At 46.2% G+C, this 25,355-nt stretch overlaps 4 protein-coding genes across 4 annotated transcripts; 3 read left to right on the forward strand and 1 right to left on the reverse strand.

Annotated features, from left to right (window-relative positions):
• Positions 1-1,185: 1,185 nt before the first annotated feature.
• LOC311364230 (protein c-Fos) lies at positions 1,186-3,880 on the reverse strand (the record flags this gene model as incomplete). The annotated part of the gene is made up of 5 exons (XM_084484235.1): positions 1,186-1,535; positions 1,815-2,222; positions 2,525-2,632; positions 2,996-3,190; positions 3,752-3,880. The coding sequence occupies 5 exons, from the start codon at positions 3,878-3,880 to the stop codon at positions 1,194-1,196; spliced, it is 1,182 nt and encodes a 393-aa protein (XP_084340361.1). The 3' UTR covers positions 1,186-1,193.
• Positions 3,881-7,274: 3,394 nt separating this feature from the next.
• Positions 7,275-9,793, forward strand: fosab (v-fos FBJ murine osteosarcoma viral oncogene homolog Ab). The gene is made up of 3 exons (XM_084483646.1): positions 7,275-7,544; positions 8,013-8,348; positions 8,487-9,793. Exons 1-3 carry the CDS (start codon positions 7,410-7,412, stop codon positions 9,237-9,239), a joined length of 1,224 nt encoding a protein of 407 aa, XP_084339772.1. The 5' UTR covers positions 7,275-7,409; the 3' UTR covers positions 9,240-9,793.
• A 3,865-nt stretch (positions 9,794-13,658) lies between these two features.
• tmed10 (transmembrane p24 trafficking protein 10) lies at positions 13,659-18,086 on the forward strand. The gene is made up of 5 exons (XM_084483976.1): positions 13,659-13,880; positions 14,736-14,856; positions 16,065-16,138; positions 17,047-17,173; positions 17,323-18,086. Exons 1-5 carry the CDS (start codon positions 13,704-13,706, stop codon positions 17,442-17,444), a joined length of 621 nt encoding a protein of 206 aa, XP_084340102.1. The 5' UTR covers positions 13,659-13,703; the 3' UTR covers positions 17,445-18,086.
• A 915-nt stretch (positions 18,087-19,001) lies between these two features.
• eif2b2 (eukaryotic translation initiation factor 2B, subunit 2 beta) lies at positions 19,002-22,865 on the forward strand. Its single transcript, XM_084483783.1, has 8 exons — positions 19,002-19,227; positions 19,550-19,670; positions 20,117-20,268; positions 20,457-20,620; positions 21,266-21,361; positions 21,748-21,885; positions 21,994-22,060; positions 22,657-22,865. The coding sequence occupies exons 1-8, from the start codon at positions 19,056-19,058 to the stop codon at positions 22,812-22,814; spliced, it is 1,068 nt and encodes a 355-aa protein (XP_084339909.1). The 5' UTR covers positions 19,002-19,055; the 3' UTR covers positions 22,815-22,865.
• The last annotated feature ends 2,490 nt before the right edge of the window (positions 22,866-25,355 follow it).

Here is a 25,355-nt window from a genome sequence, read left to right on the forward strand (position 1 = left end):
GGACGTGTGCTATAAATAAATGATCAACGTGCTCTATTTAGCTTCCACTGTTTACGCGTTGTTTACCACGGTTACGTGATATTATTTCTATAATTATCACACACTGGATATGATCATATTCACAGGATGTCGTTTTGCACATGTGGACCTATCAAATAATGCCATTTAAAATACACACGAACAGCAAACAACAAATAGTGATTCATTGGTATTTATTTTCCATTTTCAGCTATATATTTTTTGCATCTGATTAAGTAAAAAAATAAACTATGCCATAAAATACATCTGGATAAAATACATGACAGGATGCTTTTTCGTGGAAGTCCATTGACACCATACAGTCGGATGATAGTTGTATACGCTACACATTGGTCGACCTGTCGTTTTTCACTTATTACAGCACAACTTGTAAACAGTATTCACATCGTATTGAGAAACAGCCTAGGTTCACATTACATTAAGGGATGAACAAAATGCAAGAAGAAGAAGAAGGAGAAGAAGAAGGTGATGCAGACACTAAAATGATTCTCTTGTTTTTTTTGCATGCACTTTTTGACACCGGCACCACGAGATATCATTCCAGAGGAGTTACGGCACTCACTGCCTTCTGCAGCACCATCGGCGGGCGGGAGAAGACGGCCCGGTGTCGCGGCTACGGGAGCAGAGAGGTCACAGGAGTACCGTGATGTGAGGTTCCACACAACATCAACACATCTGCACCACAAAACAGTATCGGAGGGCGAGGGAGAGAGGGCTAGAGAGAGAGAGAGAGAGGGAGGGAGGGGGTGGAGGGAGATGCAGGGTGATAGATATAGAGAGAGAGAGAGAGAGAGAGAAAGAGGGAGAGGAAGGGAGGGCGAGGTAGCGAAAGAGATAAGAAGACAGAGAGAGAGAAAAAACGAGAACTAAAACAGAGGTAGAGATAGAGAGACAAAGCAGGAGAGAGAGAAAGAGAGAGCTTGAGACAGAGGGAGAGGGAGGGGGAGAAGTAGAGAGTCAGAAAGAGGTAGACAGAGAGAGAAAGAAAGTGAGAGATGGTGAGAGAGCAAGACAGCGGGGGAGAGAGGGAGGGAGAGAGAGAGAGAGAGAGAGAGAGAGAGAGAGAGAGAGAGAGACTATAGCTTGCTGGTTATAAAACCATTGACTGTCAGTGATATAATAAATCTGTTGCATTAGGGGCCCTTATCTTGTGTTCACAGGGCCAGCAGTGTGGGAGAGTTCAGGCTGTCCTTGGTGAACTCGGGGGCCCCGGCGGCGACGCCCCCCCCCGCGGGGCCCCTGAGGGCCAGGCAGTCGTCCTCCGCCTGCAGGGAGTCTATCTCGGCCCCGCTGAAGGAGAACACGGAGCGGTAGCCGCAGGTGGGGCTGGAGGACACCAGGGGGGTCCCGAGGGCCTCCAGGTCCTGGGCCACGGACCGGTACAGGGTCTCCCAGTCCGGGAGGCCGAAGGCGCCGCCCAGGTCGATGTCCGGCACCGACGCGCCCACCGACGCCGCCAGCGACACGCCGGACCCGCCCTCCCCGCCCTCCTCCCCCGCCGCCGCCGCCGCCTCCTCCTCCTCCTCCTCCTCCTCCTCCGGGGCGCTCATCTCCAGGCTGGGCACCAGGTCGTCCAGGTCGTCCACCTTCAGGTCCTCAAGCGGCTCCAGCTCCTCCAGCCCCCCCCCCTCCTCCTCCTCCTCCTCCTCCTCCTCCTGAGGCTCCTTCTCCTCCTCCTCCTCCTCGGCGCTGGAGCAGAGCAGGATGTCGGAGTTCCCCAGGATGGCGGCGGCGGCGCAGGGCGGCGGCGGGGGGTCCAGGTCCTGGGGGCCCACCAGCTGGGGGTCGCCGCACTCGCCCTCGCCCTCGCCCTCGCCGCCGGGCCCCTCGGAGAGGCTGTCGCCCTCGGGCCACAGGGAGAGCAGCGGGGTCGGGGGCGGAGACACGGGGGGTTCCTGCTGCATGGGACTCACGTCGTCGTCATCATCACCCCCGTCGTCATCATTGTCCTCCTCCTCCTCCTCCTCCTTCTTATCCTCCCCCAGCTGGGCGTCCATCTCGGCGTCCATCTCGGCGGCCGCATCGTGCGCCGCGTCGTCCACTCGGCGCTCTTCTTCGTCCGGGTGACGCGCGCACCCGGGCTCGTGCGAGGCGAGCACCTGCTCGAGACGCGCTTTCTCTTTGATGAGGTCGGCTATTTCCGTCTGCAGCGCCGCTTTCTCTTCCTCGAGCACGTCGGTTTCCTGTAGCGGTCGAGGGAAAGGAAAACCGTGTGAGACACGACGTGCGCAGAGTGCAGATGCCACCGCTTCTATACGTCGCTCGCGTGAGCGTTGAACCACGCGCAGGTTAGGTTAGGTAGGACAAGTAAGGTTAGGCAAGACAGGCCTATAGGCGCAGGTTAGGCTAGGTAAGACAGGTTAGGTAAGACAGGCCAAGGCGCAGGTTAGGTTAGGTAAGACAAGTAAGACAGGTCTAGGCGCGGTTGGTTAGGTAAGAAAGACAGGCCTAGGCGCAGGTAGGTAGGTAAGACAGACCCACTCACCGCCTGCAGCGTGTCCGTGAGCTCCCTCCGTCTGTTACGACACTTTGCTGCGGCAATCTTGTTCCTCTCCCTCCGGATCTTCCTCCTCTCCTCCTCCTCCTTGGAAGGCTAAAAAAAAAAATCAATCACAAAAAAAGGCTCTTTTTATTCTGTTATAAATGACCATTCTGTTGGATTCCTGCAAACGTCGGCATTTGGCTCAGAATCCCCCCCGTTCGACCTGCCAACATTTGCTCAATGCGGCGAAGGTTGTGCTGAGAAGGAAGGGTCTGGCTGGCTGTCTGCATCCCCCCCCCCCCCCTTCCATCCACCCCCACCCCCCTTTCCCGTTCCAAGCCGCGCGTGAGCTCAGAAACGGAGCGATGGAAGCGTAAGAAAAACGCTGCGTCGCGCGCTATTCCTCATCAACACGCATCCTCTCGCCTATCGCTACAAGACGCCGTCCAAGGTGCACCGATCAGGGGTCCTCACCTGGTCTTTCTTCCCCTTCTTCCCGCCGGTGTGCTCCTTCGAGCTGGCCTTGGCTCGTGCACCGCCGCGGGAGGGAGACTGGGTGGAGGAGGTGGTGGTGGTGGTGGTGGTCTGCACCATCCACCTCAGATCGGGAGACGTGGAGATCGCGGTCACCGTGGGAACAAAGGAGTCACTCGCGCTTGAGTCGGGGTCCTGTGTAGAGAAATAGATGTAGATGTTTCACATCAGATGTGCTGTGGTGGTGATGTGTTTGTACCGTTTGCGCATCAAACCAATCCGGACGAACCGCTTGTTGTGCGCTCCACATCGAGCGGAAGGAATTTGCAAAAATATGTAAAAAAAAAAAAAAACATTCACACATTACTCTGTCACAATGTTTAATTTCGCTGTCATCAATTACGTTTTTTTTTTTAATTATTTATCCCCAACGTCCGTATGATCTCACAGCCTAGTGTTCAGAGAGGTCACGACCAAGACAAGTACCTACGGGATGGAAACAACTGGATTCCGTACATGCATCCACACCGAGGCTTCAATCAGCCCAACTGTAGCCGGAAAATACGATTGTGCCTCTTAATTTGGGAATTCTCAAATTAAATTGCCGTGGTGTGATAGGCTTATATTTTTTATTTTTTTTAAAAAGTGATCACAATCATAAAGCACAAAAATACAATGCCACACGAAACGAATCGGCACATGCAAAGATCCAGATGTGAGTTGTGTTGAACCAACGTGTGTCCGCGAGGAGGGTACCTGGTTGATGCTGTCCATTGAGGATGCGCTCGAGAGCGAGCCGGGAGGAGGAGGCTGGCCGCCGCGCGCGGGGCTGTCCCCGCTACAGCTGGATGACGCGTCGTGGTCAGGGCTGGATCCCTGGTACATCTTGGCAGTCGGCGATTACAACATAAGCGAACTATATATAGGCCTATTGTGTCGTACCTATGTCTATTGTAGAGATGCTTCGACCCCGTTGTCCTATTCGTCCCAATTAAGCGAGGTCCTCGATTGGTTGGTTCGTCTCGTGAACGCGGTTACTCTGGGCAGACTGTGCAGAGGCCCACCTTTTATAGTGAGTTGGAATTTTATGAATGAAATGTATGGGGTGGTGGGGTTGGGTGGGGTAGGCGATGGGGGCGGGGGGGGTGGGGGGGGGGGAACAAACCATCTCGGATACAGAGACGTTGCGAGAGGGGTGAACAGCTGGGATTGACGTTTCAGATTAACGCTTTGAACGGTCAACACACCATAACCTATTGGGTTTTTGCGGGGTTTTAGAAAAAATAAAAAAAATAAAACAATATATTATTTAAAAAATTGCCAAATATAGAGAGAGAGACCCCCCCTCCTTCAATAAGTAGTCCGCTCTCTACCGTATGAAACAACGTCATTTCACGTATGCAGCATCTGCATTAGGTCTGTGACAAGACACGACGTTCTCAAAATAATGTATTTTGTGAATGCATCAAAGTCTGTCGGAAAACCATTGATACATCGTCGACCTTATTTCACACGACGAAAGAAAAGTCTGCTGTCAAAAATATAATCAACGAATCAAATGCATAACCCGATCCATATGTGCACGCGACAATATACAAAAAAAGATCGGTTATCATTTATGTTGGCTATGGTTTTAGGACGACCAGTTTGCACATGACATGTCACACATGGGACATAATTAACAATAAGTTAATAGATAAGTCGCCTGTTTTTATTTCTGACCGCCGCAGCGCTCCAGCAACAGACTTGTCGCTGCAGCCTAACAGCCAATAGCCGAGTAGACGAGTCGAGCCATATATGGTGTTTCCGGTTAACTTTGGAGCAATTGGCCGCACAAAGCAGAGGAGCGCGCGAGCACGCTGCTCAGCACTCCGTTTTTCTGCCCGCGCGCCACATCGAAAAAAAAAAATCGAAAGGAAATGTCAAACAATAAGGGGTGGACACAGTGGGCTGTGTTTATAAACTTCAGTGAAGGGAACCGTTAGGATTTCCATTCATTCCGTCAGATACATACTAATTAATATGTGATGGGTTTCGCCCTCGAGGATCCCAGAAATCCTCCAATGAAAGTGAGCGGAGAGGAGCTTCTGGCGAGCGGGCAAGCTTTCCCTTTCCCGGCAGTCACGCCCCTTTTGGGTTTCCTGGCACGCCATTGGTGGTCTTCACTGTAGACCGGTGGGGGGATTAAAGGGGGTGACTAAAGATATTTCCCCCCCCCTCCACAAACACAATTGCTGAAAGCAACGTTTTCAACAAAGCCACCTTTGCGTGAACGTGGGAACGCGGTCGGGGTTATTTTTAGCCCGGTGACATCAGTGGTGGGGTTCTTTTGGACCAAATGGGCTGGAATGGTATTATGTACCGTGAAATGCAGAGCGACGTCAGAAGCGTTAACACCTATTCCTGCGTTATGAATAATTTAGTAGGCCGGTGCCTATTTATAGGCCACTTAAAATGAATTGCTATCAAGTGGTTATTGTTCTATTATGAATCTTTATTAATCAAATTATCTATAAAGTAAAATAAAACATTGGGCTTACAATTTGGAGCGGTTGTAGCCTGTTATATAGAGTGGGGGAGGGGCTAATATAAATATATATATTATTATTTGTGTTATATATATTTCTATATTATTATATATTTTGAGTTATTAATTGTTGTGGAGTAATTGATTGTTTCAGGGTAGAATTTCCCGGTTGGTTTGACACCATGAATCAGTCCCTCACCCGGTAATCGTTGAGACGAGAGTTCACAACAGACCGTTGTCTGAACTCAAACCGCGTTATTCAGACTCAAAGAGCCGTCAGTAGTGATTGATAAGACTAGACTACTGGCAATGTCTGGTGTAGCTACTGTTACTTTCCCGACGCAACACACACACACACACACACACACACACACACACACACACACACACACACACACACACACACACACACACACACACACACACACACACACACACACACACGGAGAGCAAAGGGGGACGTCACTGCCTCGAAGGGGTGGAGTGTTGCCAAGACAACGAAGAATGTTTAACAAAACACCAACGCGGGAAACGAGTCGAACCACTACTCCAGGGACATGCGTGCGACTCTCACGTTGAGCGATAGTCAGGCCGACTACAGTGTATGCAAACTTGCAAACCTTTTCAGTAAATACTAAATAAACAAATACCTAAATATCATTGTCTTTATGATCATTGTTTTTACTTTTTTTCTTATTGTCACGTTAGTTTGAAGGACTATTTATTCTGCTTAAAATAAATATGCTACCAGAATTAGTTTTTGCAGTTTTCCATTCTACATGGGCCAACTCACACAGGCCCGGCCAGCCGGGGTTCCCAGCAACAATCTAGGCGGTTAGTTCATATTGGGAGAGAGGCACCAGTTGCAAAGGTAAAAAGGCCTACACACAAACCAGTCTGCGCTCCTTCAAAACACACCCCATTTACGTAAGACTTTCAAACGCCGCCTCGGGGTTTAAGCTGTATAAACCTCAGCCTAAACCGAAGAATGTGTCTCGACATGAAAGTACACGTGTATCTAAACTTTCCATTGGATATGTCCACGTTGTATGTCAATACGTTGTATTGACATGTATGTACATTGTATGTCAATACGTTGTATTGTTGTCAATACGTTGTATTGACATACAACGTGGACATAAATACGGATTTTAACAATGCTAATTTTGGAAGAATCGCAACAATTTCTTAACAATTTTAAAATGGAAACAATTATTTAATAAAGCAGCAATAACAGCAAAAAACTTTTTTAATTTCAAAACGTTCTGTTATGTACTGATAAGGACTATATACATAAATACGTCGATCACTGAGCAATGAAGTTCAATATATCCAAGTTCTCATTGTCAAGTTTTCATAACAACCTTTGTGTTTGTTGTCTTACATAACGTCACAGCCACCGCCGTCAACTGCTGGGGGTTTGAGTATTTCCCAGCATGCTCCGCCCCTTACAGGATGCACCATATTTGGGACAGTGACGTTGCGGGGATACCGTCTGGAACGTTCCATTTCTTGAGAATGGATAAGTCTAAGCATATTTTTAAGCGAATACTTTATAAAAACGCACTATACAATAACTTTAAAGACATAGAACACGATACAATTCATTATAATATATGTCTGTAATGCGTGGTGTCATTTTTCTTGTTTTCTTTCGCATTCGCCACTTCGGGCGCGGTGTGCTACTCCAGCCTACGTCATTTTGGGCCACCACAGCCTATATAAGCTGCGAGGATCTCCTGAGTTGGCAGTCAAACTTTAAGCGGCACAGAGGAAAAGAATACTGACTAGCATCAACCGAATCGAGAAAACACTCCGAGCCAGAGGGAATCCCCGCAGCTGACAGCTTGAAACATTTTGGACAATAACAGATCTTCCTTTTTAACCATGATGTACAACGCTTTCAACGCGGACTGCGACTCTTCCTCACGCTGTAGCACTGCTTCTCCAGCGGGAGATAGTTTTGGATACTATCCCTCGCCAGCAGGATCTGACACGAGCTTGGGCTCTCCCCAGTCCCAGGTATGTGCAGGCAATATACACGATATGCTTTATTAAACCAAACGATCGAGTAGTAGCATTCTGGCTTTCTTAGTAATATATCGATGATTGGAGAAAAAGTACTGAAATGCATGCATTTGTAGGCTAATACTTAACGGATGAATGCATGGGGTAAAAGAAGGCTAAAGTAGGCTCAATGCAATCGCATTTTTAAATGATTGTTATTTAATAAGACAGTATTATGTATTTAATAAGACAGCATGACAGTATTTAATAAGTAGAGAAAATAACTGCTCTGCAGTACAGCTCAGCATCACAGTTGACTTGGAAACTCCAGAGAGAGAGAGAGAGAGAGAGAGAGATAAATGAAAATCATATCTGCCATCACGCAGATATTCTATAATCTCTACACCTGTTAATAGAGGGGTGCTCCCTGCTTCATTCCCGCTCAGTGCACTCACCTTTCCTCCTCTTCCTCTCCTCTCCCAGGACTTCACCGACCTGACGGTGTCCAGCACCTCGTCCTTCATCCCCACCCTGACCGCCATCTCCAGCAGCGCTGACCTCCAGTGGATGGTCCAGCCCCTCATCTCCTCCGTGGCCCCGTCCCACCGGGTGCACCCTTACACCCCCAGCCCCAGCCCCAGCTCGGCATACTCCATGAAGGCCCAGGCACCCAAAGCCCACAGCTCCATCAAGCGCAGCAAAGCCGAACAGGTTTACTCTGAGGAGGAAGAGAAGAGGCGAGTTCGCAGAGAGAGAAACAAGCAGGCGGCTGCTAAATGCCGCAACAGACGCCGGGAGCTCACAGACACACTCCAAGCTGTAAGTACTCAAACAACGACAGCACCCTGCTTATTGGCTCACCTTTCACAAACCAACACATGACATAACGCGCTGCAATGTTGACCCAACGACAGCGATATTAAATCCAGCTCTCTTTCCCCCCCTCCCCCTTGACAGGAAACCGACGATCTGGAAGACGATAAGGCCAACCTGCAGAACGACATCGCCAACCTGCTGAAGGAGAAGGAGAGGCTGGAGTTCATCCTGGCCTCCCACCGGCCCATCTGCAAGATCCCCTCCGAGCTGGACGACATGTTCGTCACCCTCTCCCCGGCGCTCTCCCCCTGCTCCACGGAGATGTCCCCCGTCGCCTCCACCACCACCACCTCCTCCTCCACCGCCAGCCAGACGGCCTCCTCCGCCTTCACCTCCACCTCCCATTCACTGTTCTCCAGCCCCGCCCCCATCATGTCCGTGGCGGCCTCGGACCACCACCAGCAGCACCACCAGCACCACCGCATGGCGGTCAAGCTGACGGTGCTGGATGACGCCACGGCCCTGGAGGAGTCTCTGGACCTGCTGGCCAAGACGGAGATGGAGGTGGCGTGCTCCGTGCCCGAGGTGGACCTCTCCAGCTCTCTGTACACGGCCCCCCAGGACTGGGAGCCCCTCTACACCTCGGCAGGGATCACCAGCGACCACATCAACAACAACAACAACAACAACAACAGCAGCAGCATGGACTTTGAGCCGCTGTGCACGCCCGTGGTGACGTGCACGCCTTCCTCCACCACCTTCACGTCTTCCTTCGTCTTTAACTACCCCGAGGCCGACGCCTTCCCCACCTGTGGCTCCGCCCACCGGCGAGGGAGCACCAGCAACGAGTACTCCTCCGACTCCCTGAGCTCCCCCACGCTGCTGGCCCTTTAAGAACTCTCCCAAGACAAGACTAACTTTTAGAGGCACATGTTTGTGTCCTGATGTACGGACTGATAGAGATCATGTGCAGGTCACAAGGCTATCTAATGGACTTCCACTGTATCCAACGCAAGGAAGCTAAATGATGTTATTTATGATTTATTTGCCTTTTATACTGGCATATCTTATCTGTGTAGCCATTCAAAAGCATGTTTGAGCTAATAACACCTAATCGATTTTTGAGTGTGCAAAAAGATTTTAATGGTGCTAGAGGTAACATTTAGTGGTTGAATTGCGGTGTCCAAAGCAATACAGTGTGTAATCCTGATTGTCGGCTCTTCTGGTGAAATTCTGATGAAATGTGAGAGTGCTCTGGAGTTATTGTGAACCAATGTGCTTTGTCTCAGTGTTAACTTCTATCTAGGTATCGAGTTTTCTGTGAAAACATTAGTGCTTTTTATTTATGATATTTGAGTTTATTTTTTTAACAGAGACTAAAAAAACGTTAACAGTTGTATGTTTGTATGATATGCTTGTGTAAATAAACATAGTCATATTTAAATTCAGTGATGGCCTAGTCCTCTCTATTTTCCTCAGTCACAAAGTTCTTTTCACAATGATAAAGATATGAATCTATAAAGTTCCATCAAACATAGTAGTTATTGTACGGCTTTAAAGAGGCAATTAGGAGACATACTAAAATTAGCCCTCATTAAAATGTAGGTAGTGGTGGTCCTTCTCCGCACCTCCACTGATTCTATTTACTGCTCCGTCTGTTGCCATGGCGGTACGTCACGATCGGGGCTCGTACGTCAGTGCGTCGTTTCCATTTTTTTCCCCGCACGCTATTGCACTGACGTTCGTTTCCGTGACCAAATATGGAACCCTGAACCATCTCCAGGCTCTCCGGCAGCAGGTATTGCACAATATTGAAAGTACACTGTGTGATCAATTAAACACACCCTGCAAATGTTCTTGTCGGAGGTTAAAATCCGCTAGGTCGACTTGACGACTTCCTGAACTATCTTTGTAAATGAAAATGCATTCATTTCCGTATTCTCAGAAAGACATTTCCCAGGCGAACGTCCTAATGGCTAGAGTAGAGCGGACAAATAGTGCAGAACATTGAACTATTTGAACGTTCAAACGCGTAGGCGATAAAACTCGATAGTGTCAGGGTCATAGACCTAGAAACGCTTGTTAAGCTTATTTACAGCTCGATGTAGGCAAAAAACATGGTTCATTTTTATAATGTTCAATTTTGGTCAAAAAAAAAAAGCACCATTAAGGTGTTATTATCTAGACATACGTGATCATTTTAGTCTAATCCCCACCTGTAATAGTATTAAGGCTGTATTAGGTGGACTACTTTACATGTTTAACAACTTTAAAAAGCCTAAATATACTACTAAATATAGCCTACAAATACTGCTGGGCCATAGTTTGGAGATAAGCTGCCCTATCGGTATCTTGTGCACCATTAAAGTATTATTATTATTATTATAGTACACCATTAAAGAAATACACCTAAGTAAAGGATGCAAAGGTGTGGCTAAAGGATTATTCCTACAGCGTAAGCCAAGACACCATGCCACATCTAATCATCACCATATCAAATGTTATGTTTTCTTATCTGCTCATTCAACAGTATTTCATCATCAACTATTCCATACAAGGGTATGTGTTAAGTCTCATTTGTGAATGTCCGTTGGGAGTTTGCTCAAAGAGGTGGCCTAACTTCCACATAATGCCTGTGCCAACAGTGTTCCAGTACAGGCGCACCCTATTTTTTTTTTATGTTTACATGACACAGATCCCAAATGGGATCTGTGCAACAACCTTTGACTATTTCTCAATTTTCCGTCCCACTACACAGTAATGCATCCTCCCCTTCTCCTTCTCCTTTAGACCAATTGAATATAGACTTATCAAAGGGGTTTCAGCTTGTGCGTGTGCGTGTGTGTGCGCGTGCGTGTGCGTGTGCGTGCATGCCTGGTATCAAAGTAAAAAGTAAACACTCAGTAAGTACCCCCTCTTCTCATCCCTCGAACCTCTCGATATAGCTCGCATCTGTGAGAGTGAAGCATTTAATAACCCTCCTTATTAATACCTTCCTCTGCCAGTCCCTGGGAGCCGGAGCGGCGACAGAAATAGCAGGTGCCTGTTGCCTCTTTTAACATCAGCAGCAACAGCAGTAAAATTAGAAACACTATGACGTGGACGTGCGTAGCTGCCTCCGCTCTGGGGATGCAGGAGGCAGCGTCTGGCTGAGCAGAAAGACAGGAGAAAGCTACGTGGTACGGAAGAAAGAGGCAGGCAGGCAGTGAGCGAGGGAGGGAGGGAAGGAAGGGGAGAAGGGGGGGGGGGGGGGGGTGGATGAAAAAACAGGATTATGTGAGGCAGTTGGAATCATAAAGAGATGGGGAGACGGAGACAAGAGGGGGACGTGATTGGCTGTAACTGACTCGGAGAGGGTATAGTGACACAACAGCCGAGTCCGCCCCCACGCCGCGATGACCACAAGTGATCCAATTGGACCTGCTCCAGCTACACCTAAGCGCCCCATTCACACTGACGAGAGAGAGAGAGAGAGAGAGAGAGAGAGAGAGAGAGAGACTTCACACCTTTGCTGAGATTTTTGTGAAAACGATGATGCCCATTGTATGCATAATGACATGTACCATTAGTACATTCACCATTCAACTAACTGGATTCAATGGCAGAGTGTATAAATAAACCTTAACAGTACATGGCGTCATCACGGCGTCATTTAGGCGGTTCCCAGGCAACCGGATATTAATCAGATTAACACACACTTAAGAAATAGATAGTGCTCCTTGTTCTCTTTGTCCTTTTCATGGAATTACGCAATCCTGATTACAAGAGTCATTCAGAGGAAGTGGAGATGGGCAAGCCTCAACGTTCATTCACAAAGTTTAATCAACTGCTGCCCCCGACCTGCTGACTGATCGTTGTCCAATCAGAACGGTGCCAAAGGGGTCATATAAGGTTTACAATGCCCAGGGATCACAGTGTTTGTGTCTGCTTAAGGTGGAAGCAATGTTAATATACCTTCAACTTGAATCCAATGGACCGTTCTAGAACAAACCTTTAAACCAGTCTGCCCCCCAATGAAGTTTGTGCTTAAATAACAAACGGACTGGTAACGTAGAAAATAAAAGCGTGATGTCAATGTGGTTGATCAGAGATAAGACTACTAAGGAGTTTCAGACAGTGTCGCAACATAAACTGACATGAAATGCACACAGTGGGTTTAATACTACAATTGTTACGACCCAATGCCTGTTTTTAGTTTGTGTGTCCCACTATGCTGGGGAGGTATGTGATGGACCAATGTGGAAATACTGAAGGGATCTCTGTAATAATTACTGTTCCACAAGTGACAGACGCCTCAAAGAGTTCTCCATCGGTCTCGTGGGGATCGCAACATCGGAAACCGCAGCGTCTCTCTGGAAACGGCACATCTGCATCCTACGGAACGTAGGACTCCCTTTTCAGTTGATGGTAGTCATATCCTCAGGGACTTTCAGAAATAATGTGTGGTATAATCTTTTCTCACTTTATTATCTACATTCACATACTGGATGGGGGCTTGTGTGAAAATCAAAGGATTTATTTTGTACGGCTAAACAATTTTATTATCAATAAGTTAATTAATAATATGATAATATGCCCTACACTTAATGAGTTACCCATACACAAATTCTCGACATACCCAAATAGTAATATATCTAAAGGCTAGGCCTGGGCAATAAAAAAATAAATTATCGTATTGTGAAAGACTTTTGATCAATATCAATATAAAACATGTTCAATATATATGGATAAAAGACTGGACCACCGAATCTAGCAGCTGGGTTTGTTACACAAACACGGTTCCATACTTTTACTTCATTTAAAATATTTGAGTGTTTTTCATTGTTGTGGTAATTATGGTAATTCCTAGTCTTTTTAGGTCATTAAAATTATCTATAGTTATCGATATCGATCAATATGATCAAGTTATATCGTGATAAGTCTTTCAGCCATATCGCCCAGGCCTACTAAAGGCATTATGGTATGGGGCTTAGATATTATTCAAGGCCACTATATCTCACCTACCTCAAAATATAGGACCAGAAGCAATGCAATCATCATTGTTCATCATAATGTGATCTTCTATTTGGATAACTTGGTCATAATGAAAGAAAGCAATTTACCCTTATGAAATGATCTGGATGCATACCATCTATAATGGAGATGAAGATGCACACATTGTCCTGTCAATATTACTGGTGGTGGTGTTACACCTGACCTCACAGTATTAACAAAGTCTCTATTGTACCCTATTTCATCGTTCTCCCTCCTCGCCGTTAGGGGGCGCTATAACAACCAGCGGCGTCAGCGGCGGCCCAGTGCGAGTCACCGGCCGACTGCTTAGGCTCCGCGTCTCTCCGGGTCTGGTCGAGGGAAGCCATGGCTCGACTCGCTGCACTACTGCTCTTACCGGTTCTTATCGAATCGGTATTCTCCATCTCCTTCTTCCTGCCCGTCAATTCGAGGAAGTGTTTGCGGGAGGAGATCCACAAAGATGTCCTAGTCACTGGGGAATACGAAATAGGCGAGCAGCCCAACACAAAAACCAACCTGAAGGTGAGCGTCGCAGAGCGGCGGCGGCCACTACGTAGCGCGGCTAGCCTAGCCCAGCGGCTAGCCCGGGACAAGGCCGGAACGCCTCCCTTCTCCCCCTGTTTTTAAGATTCTGTGTGTGAACTCAATTCAGTTTGACTGCACATTTGTGTAAAGTACACGTTTCCAATCAGTTTGAATGCCGCCGGTGGTGATATCAGCGGCTGCTTTGTTAATAGAAAGCCCTGTGAGTGTCCTGAGGTGGGCCTCGCTCCAGCTGACTTCCTGGTTTCGTTGGTCCTCTTTCGGTGCAGCGCTGCGCTCCGTGTGTTTACTTCTACTTCGCGCAAGATGTTTCCTTCTAGGTTCATATTTGGAAATCAGCAACGCGTATTTTAGGCACCGGTGCCTGCCGGATCTTGGTTAATTGTGTAGGATGTGTTTCTTGAAGCCTCGTCTTCCCCAGTCGCTTCGTTAGCCCAACGCTGTACTGCTCACAGAAATGTTACACGTCAGTCTTAGCGTCCATTCACTTCACTCCAAGGCGCTAGCTGATTAGCATAGCATCCTGTTCATGGTGGAGCCCGACTCGTTGAACTATATTGTGGAACACTATGTAACAGCATTATGTCTGGTTTATAACATACACCGAACAATCAAAAGCGTCAAGGTTAATACCATTGGGATTATTGCGTTAGTACACTGCATCAAAGGGATATTGTAACAGCTGTCAATGCAAGTAGTCCTGGTCCCTCCAGTTATTTTTAATCTCAACGTGATAAAAACATGTTTATATACTGCGTTTTTCACAGCTTGAAGCATTTCTCAAAAATTACCACTTTAAGTTACTGACATTCATGTGTTTTTTGTTTTTTTTAGATCACAGATTCCTCTAGTCACACTCTTTACTCCAAGGAAGATGCAACTAAGGGAAAGTTTGCATTCACCACCGAGGACTATGACATGTTTGAGGTGTGCTTTGAAAGCAAATCACCCATGGGTAAGTGAATTAAACCAGGTTGATACGGGAAAAAAGTTTTAGACCTGGTATTTGAAGAGCCCATTCAAAGGATAGTGCAACATGAGACGTCCGCTCCATCACTATCCTATTCAAAGCAGTAAAGTATTGAGTCTAAGAATCCCCCAGGTTCAGTGCTTTGGTGAAAATACATGTCCACAAATACTTAATACCTAAGCTGTTATATTTAAATTCAAAGAGTCCCATCTTTCTCTTATACACCTTGTTTAAAAAAAAAAAAAAAAAAGCATTTAAGTGAAAGTAAGACTATATGCTTGGTAATGTAGTGGAGGTAAAGTTCCCTAATCTAGTAAGTACAGAAGATCAGAAAACCCCTAATAGTTATAAAATACTATACTTGAGTGAATGTACTACAAGGATTTCCAGCCATAAGAGTAAATCTGCCCCCTCCATTTGCTAACACAACTATTGTGTTTCGTCCCTTGGACACAATGGTGCATTTTATCCAATGCTAATATCCTGTCTTACAATGGATGTAAGGCATGCTGAATGACATGTTGTCTTTAATGTCTAAATTCTTAGCTGAATACAATCGATGCAAATTGTATCTATGCTTTTCACCCCTCAACATAGTGTGTGAATTCATATTCAATCAATATATATTTTTATTTTCCAATTCGAAATTATTAATTATATAGGATATATGTATATATATATATATATATGTGTATATATGTGTATATATGTGTATATATATGTATCTAATTCCAATGTCCAAAAACATTGCTTTTGGATTATTTCATGATAAAGTACTTAAAAACATACAGTATGGAAAATCTGAAAGGCATTCTTATGGTGAGAAAATACCCATATGGCTGTGTTCCCACACTGCCCTCACCTGCCTATCAGGTCCAGCTAGTTACGGCAGTGGCAGTTCTAGGGGGGGGGGCCAGTCCCCCCGTAACTCTGAGTCCGACCCCCCGTGGCCCCCCCGAACGAGCCAACCAATAGCGCTCGTCCACGATCCACCACCACGATCCAAAATAGTCCATTATTGGATCATAGTGTATTAAATAACAAACATTGTGCTGAAAATATTGCTCTACATCATAATAATACTCCTCTTGTACAATGAAATTTGACAAATGTTAAACACGGTACCTTTTAGTATATGGTCTCTGTCACTCTCATTGTCGAACGGTGATTAATGTTGCCTTGTTGTCTACTAGGAACTGGCAGAGTCCCCGACCAGCTCATCAACCTGGACATGAAGCACGGTGTGGAGGCCAAAAACTATGAAGAAGTGAGTTCAGACCACAGCAAACCCATCACTAAACCTCTGTACTACTTCAGGAAGTGTCATGTTGTAAAGTTACCATTAGTTATTAAATAATAAATAAATAACAAAATAACATAGGGGATATATTTTAGAGTTATTTGTTATGGAATGCAATACCTTTTTCCCTAATTGATCGGATAAAGTGGCAGGCTTTGATTAGATTGTAACTGTCAAAATAAAACCCGTAGATCATCGTGAATGTAGGGTTAACGAGTTGTATTTGAATGACGGAGGACAGTTTTGTGAATTGGCCCTTTCTGAAAGAAGTTATTCAACTGATTCCTGAGAGTCGCCATCCACCCACACACGCACGCATGCAACCACCCAACCACCCAACCGTAGGCCTGCAAAGGAAACCCTGCCATGCATAAATCAGGCAATCAATCGTGCTGTGTGTGAACCGTGTGCCAGTGTGTAGGCAGCTGATGCTCGTAACGCTGAACACATGCACGTCCGTGTGCGGGCGGAAAGGGTCTGACTGCACCCAATGCGTCTGTGCTTACGTCGGTCTGTGAATGCTTTGAGTTGGAAAGGCTAGCAAGTGCGAACCATGTGGTGGGATGTTCTGCCAAGAGTCCGTCTCTCTTTGCGTGTGGATCAAATCTGACATTACCACTAGGCAGGGCAAATCATATTTAATTCCTGATCTCAGGGATGTCCTGATAGTGTTTCACAAAGACGTACATCATTTGCACGTGATTGAACAGACGTGCTCCTTACGTACTTGCGTACTACGGACGTAGGACGGTGGCCATGCAGAGTCTAGGTGAACTGTGAACATCTTTTAAGTAGAAAACTATTGCAGCCATTGTCTCCCATTGAGCAGAATTGTTGTTGGGTTGATTTGACGAGCATCTCCTCTGTCCAATCAGATTGCAAAGGTGGAGAAGCTCAAGCCTCTGGAGGTGGAGCTGAGGCGGCTGGAGGATCTGTCGGAGTCCATTGTCAACGACTTTGCCTACATGAAGAAGAGGGAGGAAGAGATGCGTGACACAAACGGTGAGGCAGAGCGAGCCACTCACCACTTGCTCACAACCCCATTACCATATCGGTGCTAGTTCAGTGTCTTTTGCGGAAGACTGAGAATTGGGGCAGAGCAAGACAATGACCGCCACCCTTTTGTCTCTCCCACCCCCTCGCCGTTTCAGAGTCCACAAACACGAGGGTGCTCTACTTCAGCATCTTCTCCATGTGCTGCCTCATCGGCCTAGCCACCTGGCAGGTGTTCTACCTGAGGCGCTTCTTCAAGGCAAAGAAGCTGATTGAGTAGAACTCTGCCGCTCCCCCCTGGAGCTCTGGGCCTCAAGGGGAAGCTGCCGTCCGCCTGTCCACCTGCCGGCCAGTCATCACATCCCAGCAACACCCTCCTCGGACAAGCTACAGCGAACAACAGCAGCACGCAGGGTTGTAGGGAGAGTGGGTGGGGGAACCAAACGGGGCAGCAACAAGTGTAGGACACCGTTCCGTGGGGTGGGGTGGGGGGGGGATACTGCAAACTGTGCTTATTTGGGGGTCTGGAACATGGAAAGCGACGTAGAGGGAAGGGTGGGTGTGGGGGATGAGGTAGGGGGTGTAGAAGATGTGTCACGGACCCCCAGTTGACGCCCACCTTTCCGTCTAAACGTTTTGAATGTTGCAGCAAAGTGAATAAGAACGCGTTGCTTTAATCAGTTGTTTTTTTTCGGTTTGAAGCTCATTTTCAATGGGTGTGCCACGAGAGAATGTCTTGCCCCTCTGTTGTATAATATCTTTGCCATGCCAAGAGAACTAGATAATTGGTGCCCATTTTATCAAGTGAAGGCTTATTTAAAACCGCAAGGTGGGATTGTCGCTTTGAAGAGAAACCTGGCAACCACAGAACTTTTGTGTCATGTCACCTAATTTGCATACATGTTGGTCAACTAAAAATGGATGGCGTCCTTGGTTTTGTTTTCATATTGTAAATGCTACTTAGTTGCTTATAAAGGTATCAGGGAGGGGAATTATACTCTTTAGTTATATAATAGGTCACGTCTACCAACGCTTGCACGTTTCTTTTTTAAAAAAAGGATAAAAAGCAATCTATTTCTAAAATATTTCCATAAATTGAAATGGATAGAAACTGAAAACCTTTCAAAAGATTGACACACTTAATTATGAAGGTTATGACTTTGGGCAGGATAGTATTATTGCCATGTTGGCCATTTTCTGGTTTCATCAAGGGTGGTCAATTGATATTAATCTGCCAGTTTATCTTGTAGTTGTCATTAAACGATTTCAGATGGATCTGTAGAATGCCCTGAATGGCCCTTAGTTACAAGTGATATTTATATCTTATTTCTCACTATAGTTATTCCAATTAACAACTCTTGGAAATCCGCCGATTGAGATGTTTTTCTTCATGGAAATCAATTCATAGGATTGCTTGGATGATTTATTTCAACATATTGTTTCTGGGTTCCACTTCTCCTTATGTCATGGGTACATTTTTAACAGTGAATATGCGCGTTGTGCGCAATCAATTTTTATGTTGATTGACAAATTTTGTAAAGATTGTGTTTGGCTTTTATTCAATAAAATACCGGATGGGTTTACATGAGTAAATGTTTGCGCATGATTATTCCCCCTCACCAAACTAGAATATTTCATTATTGTGTAGAAATAATGTCAGGTTTCTTCTTTCTTTCTTTCTTCATTACAAACCCAGCATAATGAAGTGTATGTGATAAATATTGAATTGTTTGTAGAGAATAAGGAAAATAACTTCGAGTCGAGTCCACCAATCAGATCGCAGGTTTTTTTCAACTGACCCGGAAACTCTACCCATGCATCTCCGTTTCCCAGCCCCCTGGCGTAAAGGCATTGCGTTGACATTTCACAGTGGAACAACAAGCAATACAACATGCCCGGTGCCGATAAAAACACGGACCTTTCGGAGAAAACAGAGGCTTTTTTAGCCGACCTGAAGCGTGGAGGCACCGGGGCTGGACCGCTGCGTGGCTCGGCCGAAACTGCCCGAGAAACGACCGCCTTGCTCCGCAGAATAACAGCCCAGGCACGATGGAGCAGCGCAGGTTGGTTCAAGTACCGCCGGGGATACACACTGACAACACACTAAACGTTTAGTTTTGTGTGCTTTATCCGGGTTGTCAAATATATCTTTAGTGCGAGGTATATCATTTATATGTAACCGTCCATAAACCTGCTGTCTGTCGTTTTGACAGCTGTTGATCACACTATAGGTACTACTACTACTACTACTACTAGTATTACGAGTTAACTTTACCCCAACTTGCCGTGACATATAAAGCAGATGGGAAGGAATATATTAAAAGTCGTATGAAATACCGAGAAGAAGCAAACGCAGAGAGGACTTTATGTGTCCACCTCTCTCAGGCGATCTGATGGAGATAATCCGGAAAGAGGGGAGAAGGATGACGGCAGCCCAGCCGTCCGAGACCACGGTCGGTAACATGGTCCGCAGGGTGCTAAAGATCATCAGGGAGGAGTATGCTCGGTGAGGGGAGATCAAATCTCTAGTCTAGATATTACCCATCTGCTGGTCTCGACAGCACCAAGAATTCTCTGTGTTCACTGTCCGGTCCAATGCTGTTCAAACGTATGTTTAGGTCATATAGTAGTTTGGATGTAATAACAAATGGCTTTTGTGTCGCAGCTTTTTGTAAAAATATATTTTTACAAAGTGCTATGGTGATAAATATTGAATTGTTTATTTTACATGAAAATAAGAAAAACTGTGACGTGTCCTTAAAACGCCTGTATCTAAAGTGGCAACATTGTTATAAAAAATGTAATAGGCTTACTTTGAATCAAGTTTGAAGTTCTAACGAGTGTCTGATGGAACATGGAGATAAAAGGGAGAAACATGTGGTGGGGGGAAAAAAATGAAGGGGACCCTTGTTTCGGTTTTAGGGGGTGACGTCTTTGTCTCCCTGCCTCCAGGTTAAGGGGGAGCAGCGAGGAGACGGACCAGCAGGAATCCCTCCACAAGCTGCTGACCTCTGGGGGCCTCAGCGAGGAGAACTTCAGGCAGCACTTTGCTCCTCTCAAAGCCAACGTGATCGAGGCCATCAACGAGTTACTGTCTGAGCTGGGTGAGTGGCCTTTTTCGTCGCCGCTGCTCTTCATTTAGGGCATCGGGCAGACGCTTTTATCCAAAAGTGACTTAGGAAGAAGTGCACTAGTCATAAGAAAGCGAAAAAATATGTCTATCTATTCGTTTTTTTTTTTCTTTTTTTCGTGGACTTTTATTTTGAAACGACATTTCCCGACGGTATTTCAGAGGGCACGACGTACAACATCGCCATGCAGGCCCTGGAGCACATCCACTCCAACGAGGTCATCATGACCATCGGCCGCTCGCGCACCGTGGAGGACTTCCTCAAGGACGCCGCGCGCAAGCGCAAGTTCCACGTCATTGTGGCCGAGTGCGCCCCCTTCTGCCAGGTAGGGGACCCCGTACTGGGCCTGGTTGGTCCACAATGCCGCCGTCTTGCCGCGGGCTAACCACCCACCTGAATGAATGAACGCCCAATGGGGCAGAGACCCTTTCCCAGTCAAAACCTCTCTCTAAATGGCCTTATTTTTAAGCAATCTTCAAGCATGTCGGTTTCTGACATACCCGCCGTGTGTTTGTGGTAAGGATAGTAAAACAATTTCTTTACTATCATTACCACAAACACACACATTTGACCTGCCTGAAGATTGCTTAAAAATAATGCAAGTTTTGACTGTGAGAGGACCTCTGCCCCATCGGACATTCATTCATTCATTCAGGTGGGTGGTTACCCCGCGGCAAGACGCGGCATTGGCGCAAATCTAGTCAGTGTATGTATCTATGTTGGTCACCTAGCAGCCATCTTGGCTCCAAACGCTGACTTGGCCAGCTTCACTTCCCCCACGCAGCTAGGGTTTAGAACCAGGATGGAACCAGGATTGGAACCAAGGCTTGTGTGATCTGGGAGTTTCTGGGTGTTCTTTCCATAGCATACAAACATACAAACGTTTCCATGGCTACGAACGCTGCATTCCCGGGATTGCCGTCGGATTCTAACTCCTACGAGGCTCTCACCGCGTCTTTGTTCTCCACAGGGACACAAAATGGCCACCAGCCTCTCGAAGGCCGACATTGAGACGACCGTTATTCCGGACGCTGCTATATTCGCCGTGATGTCTCGTGTCAATAAGGTACATCTTCCACGTTCACGAGTAGGAAAAAAAACTTTTCTCACCATTGTTGTTCCCTTTTTTTTTTTTTGTGAAATTTTTGTGATTTTTAAATAAAGACAAAAAAGTAAACAAAGATCCAAATGTCCACCTAGCCAGCATTCAAAACCAGCCCCGACCGGTTGTGTGTGGACCACACACACACCCAACATATACAACATACACCTGCCATTTTAGTAGACATAATACAATGTCACGTGATAATGTGACGGTCAAACCACTCATTCCCACCGCATCCGGACTCCTGCTGTCCCACCGCTAGCAACGCAAAGCGCGATCGAACCGCTGCGTCGCCACGCGCCCCTCCTCATGCCGTCCGTCCGTCCGTCCCCCCTCCCCCCCGTCAGGTCATCATCGGCACGCAGACGGTGCTCGCCAACGGAGGACTGAGGGCCGTCAACGGCACGCACACGCTGGCGCTGGCCGCCAAACACCACTCCACGCCTCTCATCGTGTGCGCTCCCATGTTCAAGCTCTCGCCTCAGGTAAACCCCCGCCCGCCCCCCCCCCAATCCCATAGTCTACCGTCCATGACCGTGACGCCCCTCGTCCACCGCGTTTGATTCCGAGTGAACTCTTGTGTGTCTCCGTAGTTCCCCAACGAGGAGGACACGTTTCACAAGTTCGTCTCTCCCCACGAGGTCCTACCGTTCACCGAAGGTAAGTGTGTGTGTGTGTGTGTGTGTGTGTGTGTGTGTGTGTGTGTGTGTGTGTGTGTGTGTGTGTGTGTGTGTGTGTGTGTGTGTGTGTGTGTGTGTGTGTGTGTGTGTGTGTGTGCGAGAAAACATTTTGGAACGTGGCACATGCCTGTATGTATGTATGTACAACATTTGGAAATGTGCGTCTTCTTTTTTTTTTTACTTTAATCTTTATTTGGATTTTTTTCATTTAAATACAATAATACACACTTCTTAAAAAACACTTCCATTAACAGCTTATAGGTCCTTCCATTCAGTCACAACGCAGCAACGTATTCCCCCTGTTCAGTTGTCATTACTTGTGTTATCGTCCTCACCCCTTAATAACCTGTAATAATGGAAATGTGCGTCTTCATTCGAGGCAATAACAATAACTTCCTTTTTTTGAGTAATGCCAGTGCTCTGTGAAAATACTCGTTTGACAAAAGACGTCGCTAGACGTCCTTCTCCTCACACCTCACACAACCACGAACCGAGGTTCCGTGACACACACACGCGGCCTCTGGTGGGCGTTCTTCTTGTTGTTGTTGGTCACCGCTGTGCTGACCGCTCCTTCAGGGGAGATCCTGTCCAAGGTCAACGTCCACTGCCCCGTGTTCGACTACGTGCCGCCTGAGCTCATCACGCTCTTCATCTCCAACATCGGGGGCAACGCGCCGTCCTACATCTACCGGCTGATGAGTGAGCTGTACCACCCCGAGGACCACGAGCTGTAGCTAGTCGGGGTCCAGGGGAGTGGCGGACCAAAATAAAACCTGCTGACGAAACGCTCTGCCTTTCTCATTATTTTGTTGCCTTTTTTTTTTTTTTCATAATTTTATGAAAGTGATATATGTGTATGTTTTTTTTTAATAATCAAATTTGCATGCTGAATAGGCTACTTTTTTGTGTTTATACTGTGTAGGCTACTCTGATAGGACACACTGAACGTTTTCTATAGAGTGTGAATGCTAATACAGCATTTACACTTATTAAATACTGTTAAGAGATAAATTAAAAATGTGCTAAAAAAGACTGAGTGCCGCTATATTGCCCAGGCTGCACTACAGCGTCTACTCACGGGCGCGAACCCACTACTGAGCGGCACGCGAATCTTTTTTCCGTAGGATGGTAGGGGAAGGTACCGCCTTTTTCGCCGCTGATTGGTTAGAAGGGCTCTCCTCCGATTGGTTATTAGATTTGGCGGCAGGCTCTCCTCCGATTGGTTATTAGATTTAGTGGCTGTCGGCTAGTCTACCACCAACAGTAGTAAACAAACTCGATCCAACAGTGATAAGTGCGTTCCGTCAGAATTGATTTTCACATTTTCATAGCCTGTTTAGCTAGTCATAGCTGTTTGGAGGACTTTTGTGATGAGAGAGAAGCTAGTGCTAGTGATGAAAGAGGCTGTGAAACCGCTCTCCAGTGGTGTGTATCTGCAAAGGAAATTGCAGTGCCCCTCAGGCAGAAGTTGCTGTTTAAATAAATTAAATATAATCTTAGTAAATCAACCATATTATTTCAAAAGGCAAGCTTAAAATTGACTCTTTATTTGCATTGTAATAGAAAAAAGTACAGGTAATTAATAAAGGTAGAGATTAGAACCTATCAACACAACGAACAACGCACCCTAACTGTAAGCCTAACCTTAACCATTGAATACCTGTGATACCTGTGGCAAAACCATTTATTACTGGAGCTACTGGAGCTGCTCCCTATCGTTGACTTATTCCTAATCCTAACCTCAAGGTGATCCGGTATGATGGTCTCCAACTCCTCCTTTGCACAAATATGACACCCCTTAACTGTCATGGCTGCACACACACACACACACACACACACACACACACACACACACACACACACACACACACACACACACACACACACACACAATAATGTTTAACCTACAGTTAATATCTGTTTCTGTTTTAAAACACTGGTGTTTAATCCCTGCTCATCAAATTGCAATTGCTTTTTAGTTTTATCTACTTATTAAAAAAATCATCACAAAATTCAACCAAACAGCTAGGACTCATCTTAACACGATCTAAACAGGCTATGAAAATGTGAAAATCAATTCTGACGGAACGCACTTATCACTGTTGGATCGAGTTTGTTTACTACTGTTGGTGGTAGACTAGCCGACAGCCACTAAATCAAATGACCAATCGGAGGAGAGCCTGCCGCCAAGCCCTTCTAACCAATCAGCGGCGAAAAAGGCGGTACCTTCCCCTACCATCCTACGGAAAAAAGTTTCGCGAGCGGGACTAGAGAGAGCGGGACTTGAGAGAGTTGGTGAGGAAGAACGAAGAAGATGGCGGCGCTCGGCGAGGTCCCATGCTGACGGAGATTTCGGTATGATAGATCAGTTGAATAACAGTTTAGCTCTTAGTTATTGCGTGTGCGACATGTTTTAATCTGAGCTACGGAACAGTTACGGCTAGGGTTGCCAACCGTCCCGTAAAATATGGGATCGTTCCGTATTTGGCAACTACGTCAACAACCTGGTTTGCCCGCGATCGCGTATAACCCCCCCCCCCTCTATTTTTCATTTACTTTTCTATTTTACTTAGCATAAGAAAACTAGTATAATAAATAAGCACTAATTTTTCAACTTTTACACTATTGCTTTTATTGTGGAGTTTTTCTTCTCTGAAGTAGGGGCGTCTCACCCTCTGTCCTTAAAGTGTAGTAGTTAGGGGGAATACAGGGGCCGTTTCTGAAATGGCATACTACATACTGCTCGTATACTGATCGTGACGTAAAAGTAGTAAGTAGTATGCAGTACGCGAAAAATGTTTTTTTGCAGTATGCGACAGTTACCCGGATGATGTACTAATCGGTCCAAAAATTCTAGTATACATCCAGAGCTCACTACGTCGGATACTGTATCCCATAATGCAACGCGGCACCGCTGAACATTTAAAATAATGGCGGACAATGCGAGCGGCGAATACAAATACAAATACATACATGTATAAATGTATAATTAGTTGTAATTAGTTGTTTATTTTGATGTGATAAGCTTTCGTATGTTTTTGTAATCGTGTGTTTTTCATTGTTAACAGAACAAATGGCTCAACCGTTTATATTTATAACCGAATTTTTTGGTCATGTGACTGTATAGTACACTGCATGATACTTGTCATACTTGCATACTATACTGCATACTAGGGCGGGGAGTAGTATGTAGTGCACAGTATATACTGTGTCAGTATGCAGTATGTAGTATGTAGTATAGCATTTCAGAAACAGCCAGGGTAAGTCACACACAC

The sequence above is a fragment of the Micromesistius poutassou genome (genome assembly GCF_964030765.1).
Source record: "Micromesistius poutassou genome assembly, chromosome: 19".
Classification (NCBI taxonomy): domain Eukaryota; kingdom Metazoa; phylum Chordata; class Actinopteri; order Gadiformes; family Gadidae; genus Micromesistius; species Micromesistius poutassou.

What these genes read in the sequence shown, in the direction of transcription:
- fosab (XM_084483646.1), top strand. Translation starts at nt 7,410, where the DNA reads ATGATGTACAACGCTTTCAACGCGGACTGCGACTCTTCCTCACGCTGT. An exon ending in TGGGCTCTCCCCAGTCCCAG is followed by an intron (nt 7,545 to 8,012) that starts GTATGTGCAGGC and finishes CTCCTCTCCCAG; the next exon opens with GACTTCACCGACCTGACGGT. An exon ending in TCACAGACACACTCCAAGCT is followed by an intron (nt 8,349 to 8,486) that starts GTAAGTACTCAA and finishes CCCCCTTGACAG; the next exon opens with GAAACCGACGATCTGGAAGA.
- tmed10 (XM_084483976.1), top strand. Translation starts at nt 13,704, where the DNA reads ATGGCTCGACTCGCTGCACTACTGCTCTTACCGGTTCTTATCGAATCG. An exon ending in AGGCCAAAAACTATGAAGAA is followed by an intron (nt 16,139 to 17,046) that starts GTGAGTTCAGAC and finishes CTGTCCAATCAG; the next exon opens with ATTGCAAAGGTGGAGAAGCT. An exon ending in AGAGATGCGTGACACAAACG is followed by an intron (nt 17,174 to 17,322) that starts GTGAGGCAGAGC and finishes TCGCCGTTTCAG; the next exon opens with AGTCCACAAACACGAGGGTG.
- eif2b2 (XM_084483783.1), top strand. Translation starts at nt 19,056, where the DNA reads ATGCCCGGTGCCGATAAAAACACGGACCTTTCGGAGAAAACAGAGGCT. An exon ending in ATCAGGGAGGAGTATGCTCG is followed by an intron (nt 19,671 to 20,116) that starts GTGAGGGGAGAT and finishes CCCTGCCTCCAG; the next exon opens with GTTAAGGGGGAGCAGCGAGG. An exon ending in TGATGTCTCGTGTCAATAAG is followed by an intron (nt 21,362 to 21,747) that starts GTACATCTTCCA and finishes CCCCCCCGTCAG; the next exon opens with GTCATCATCGGCACGCAGAC.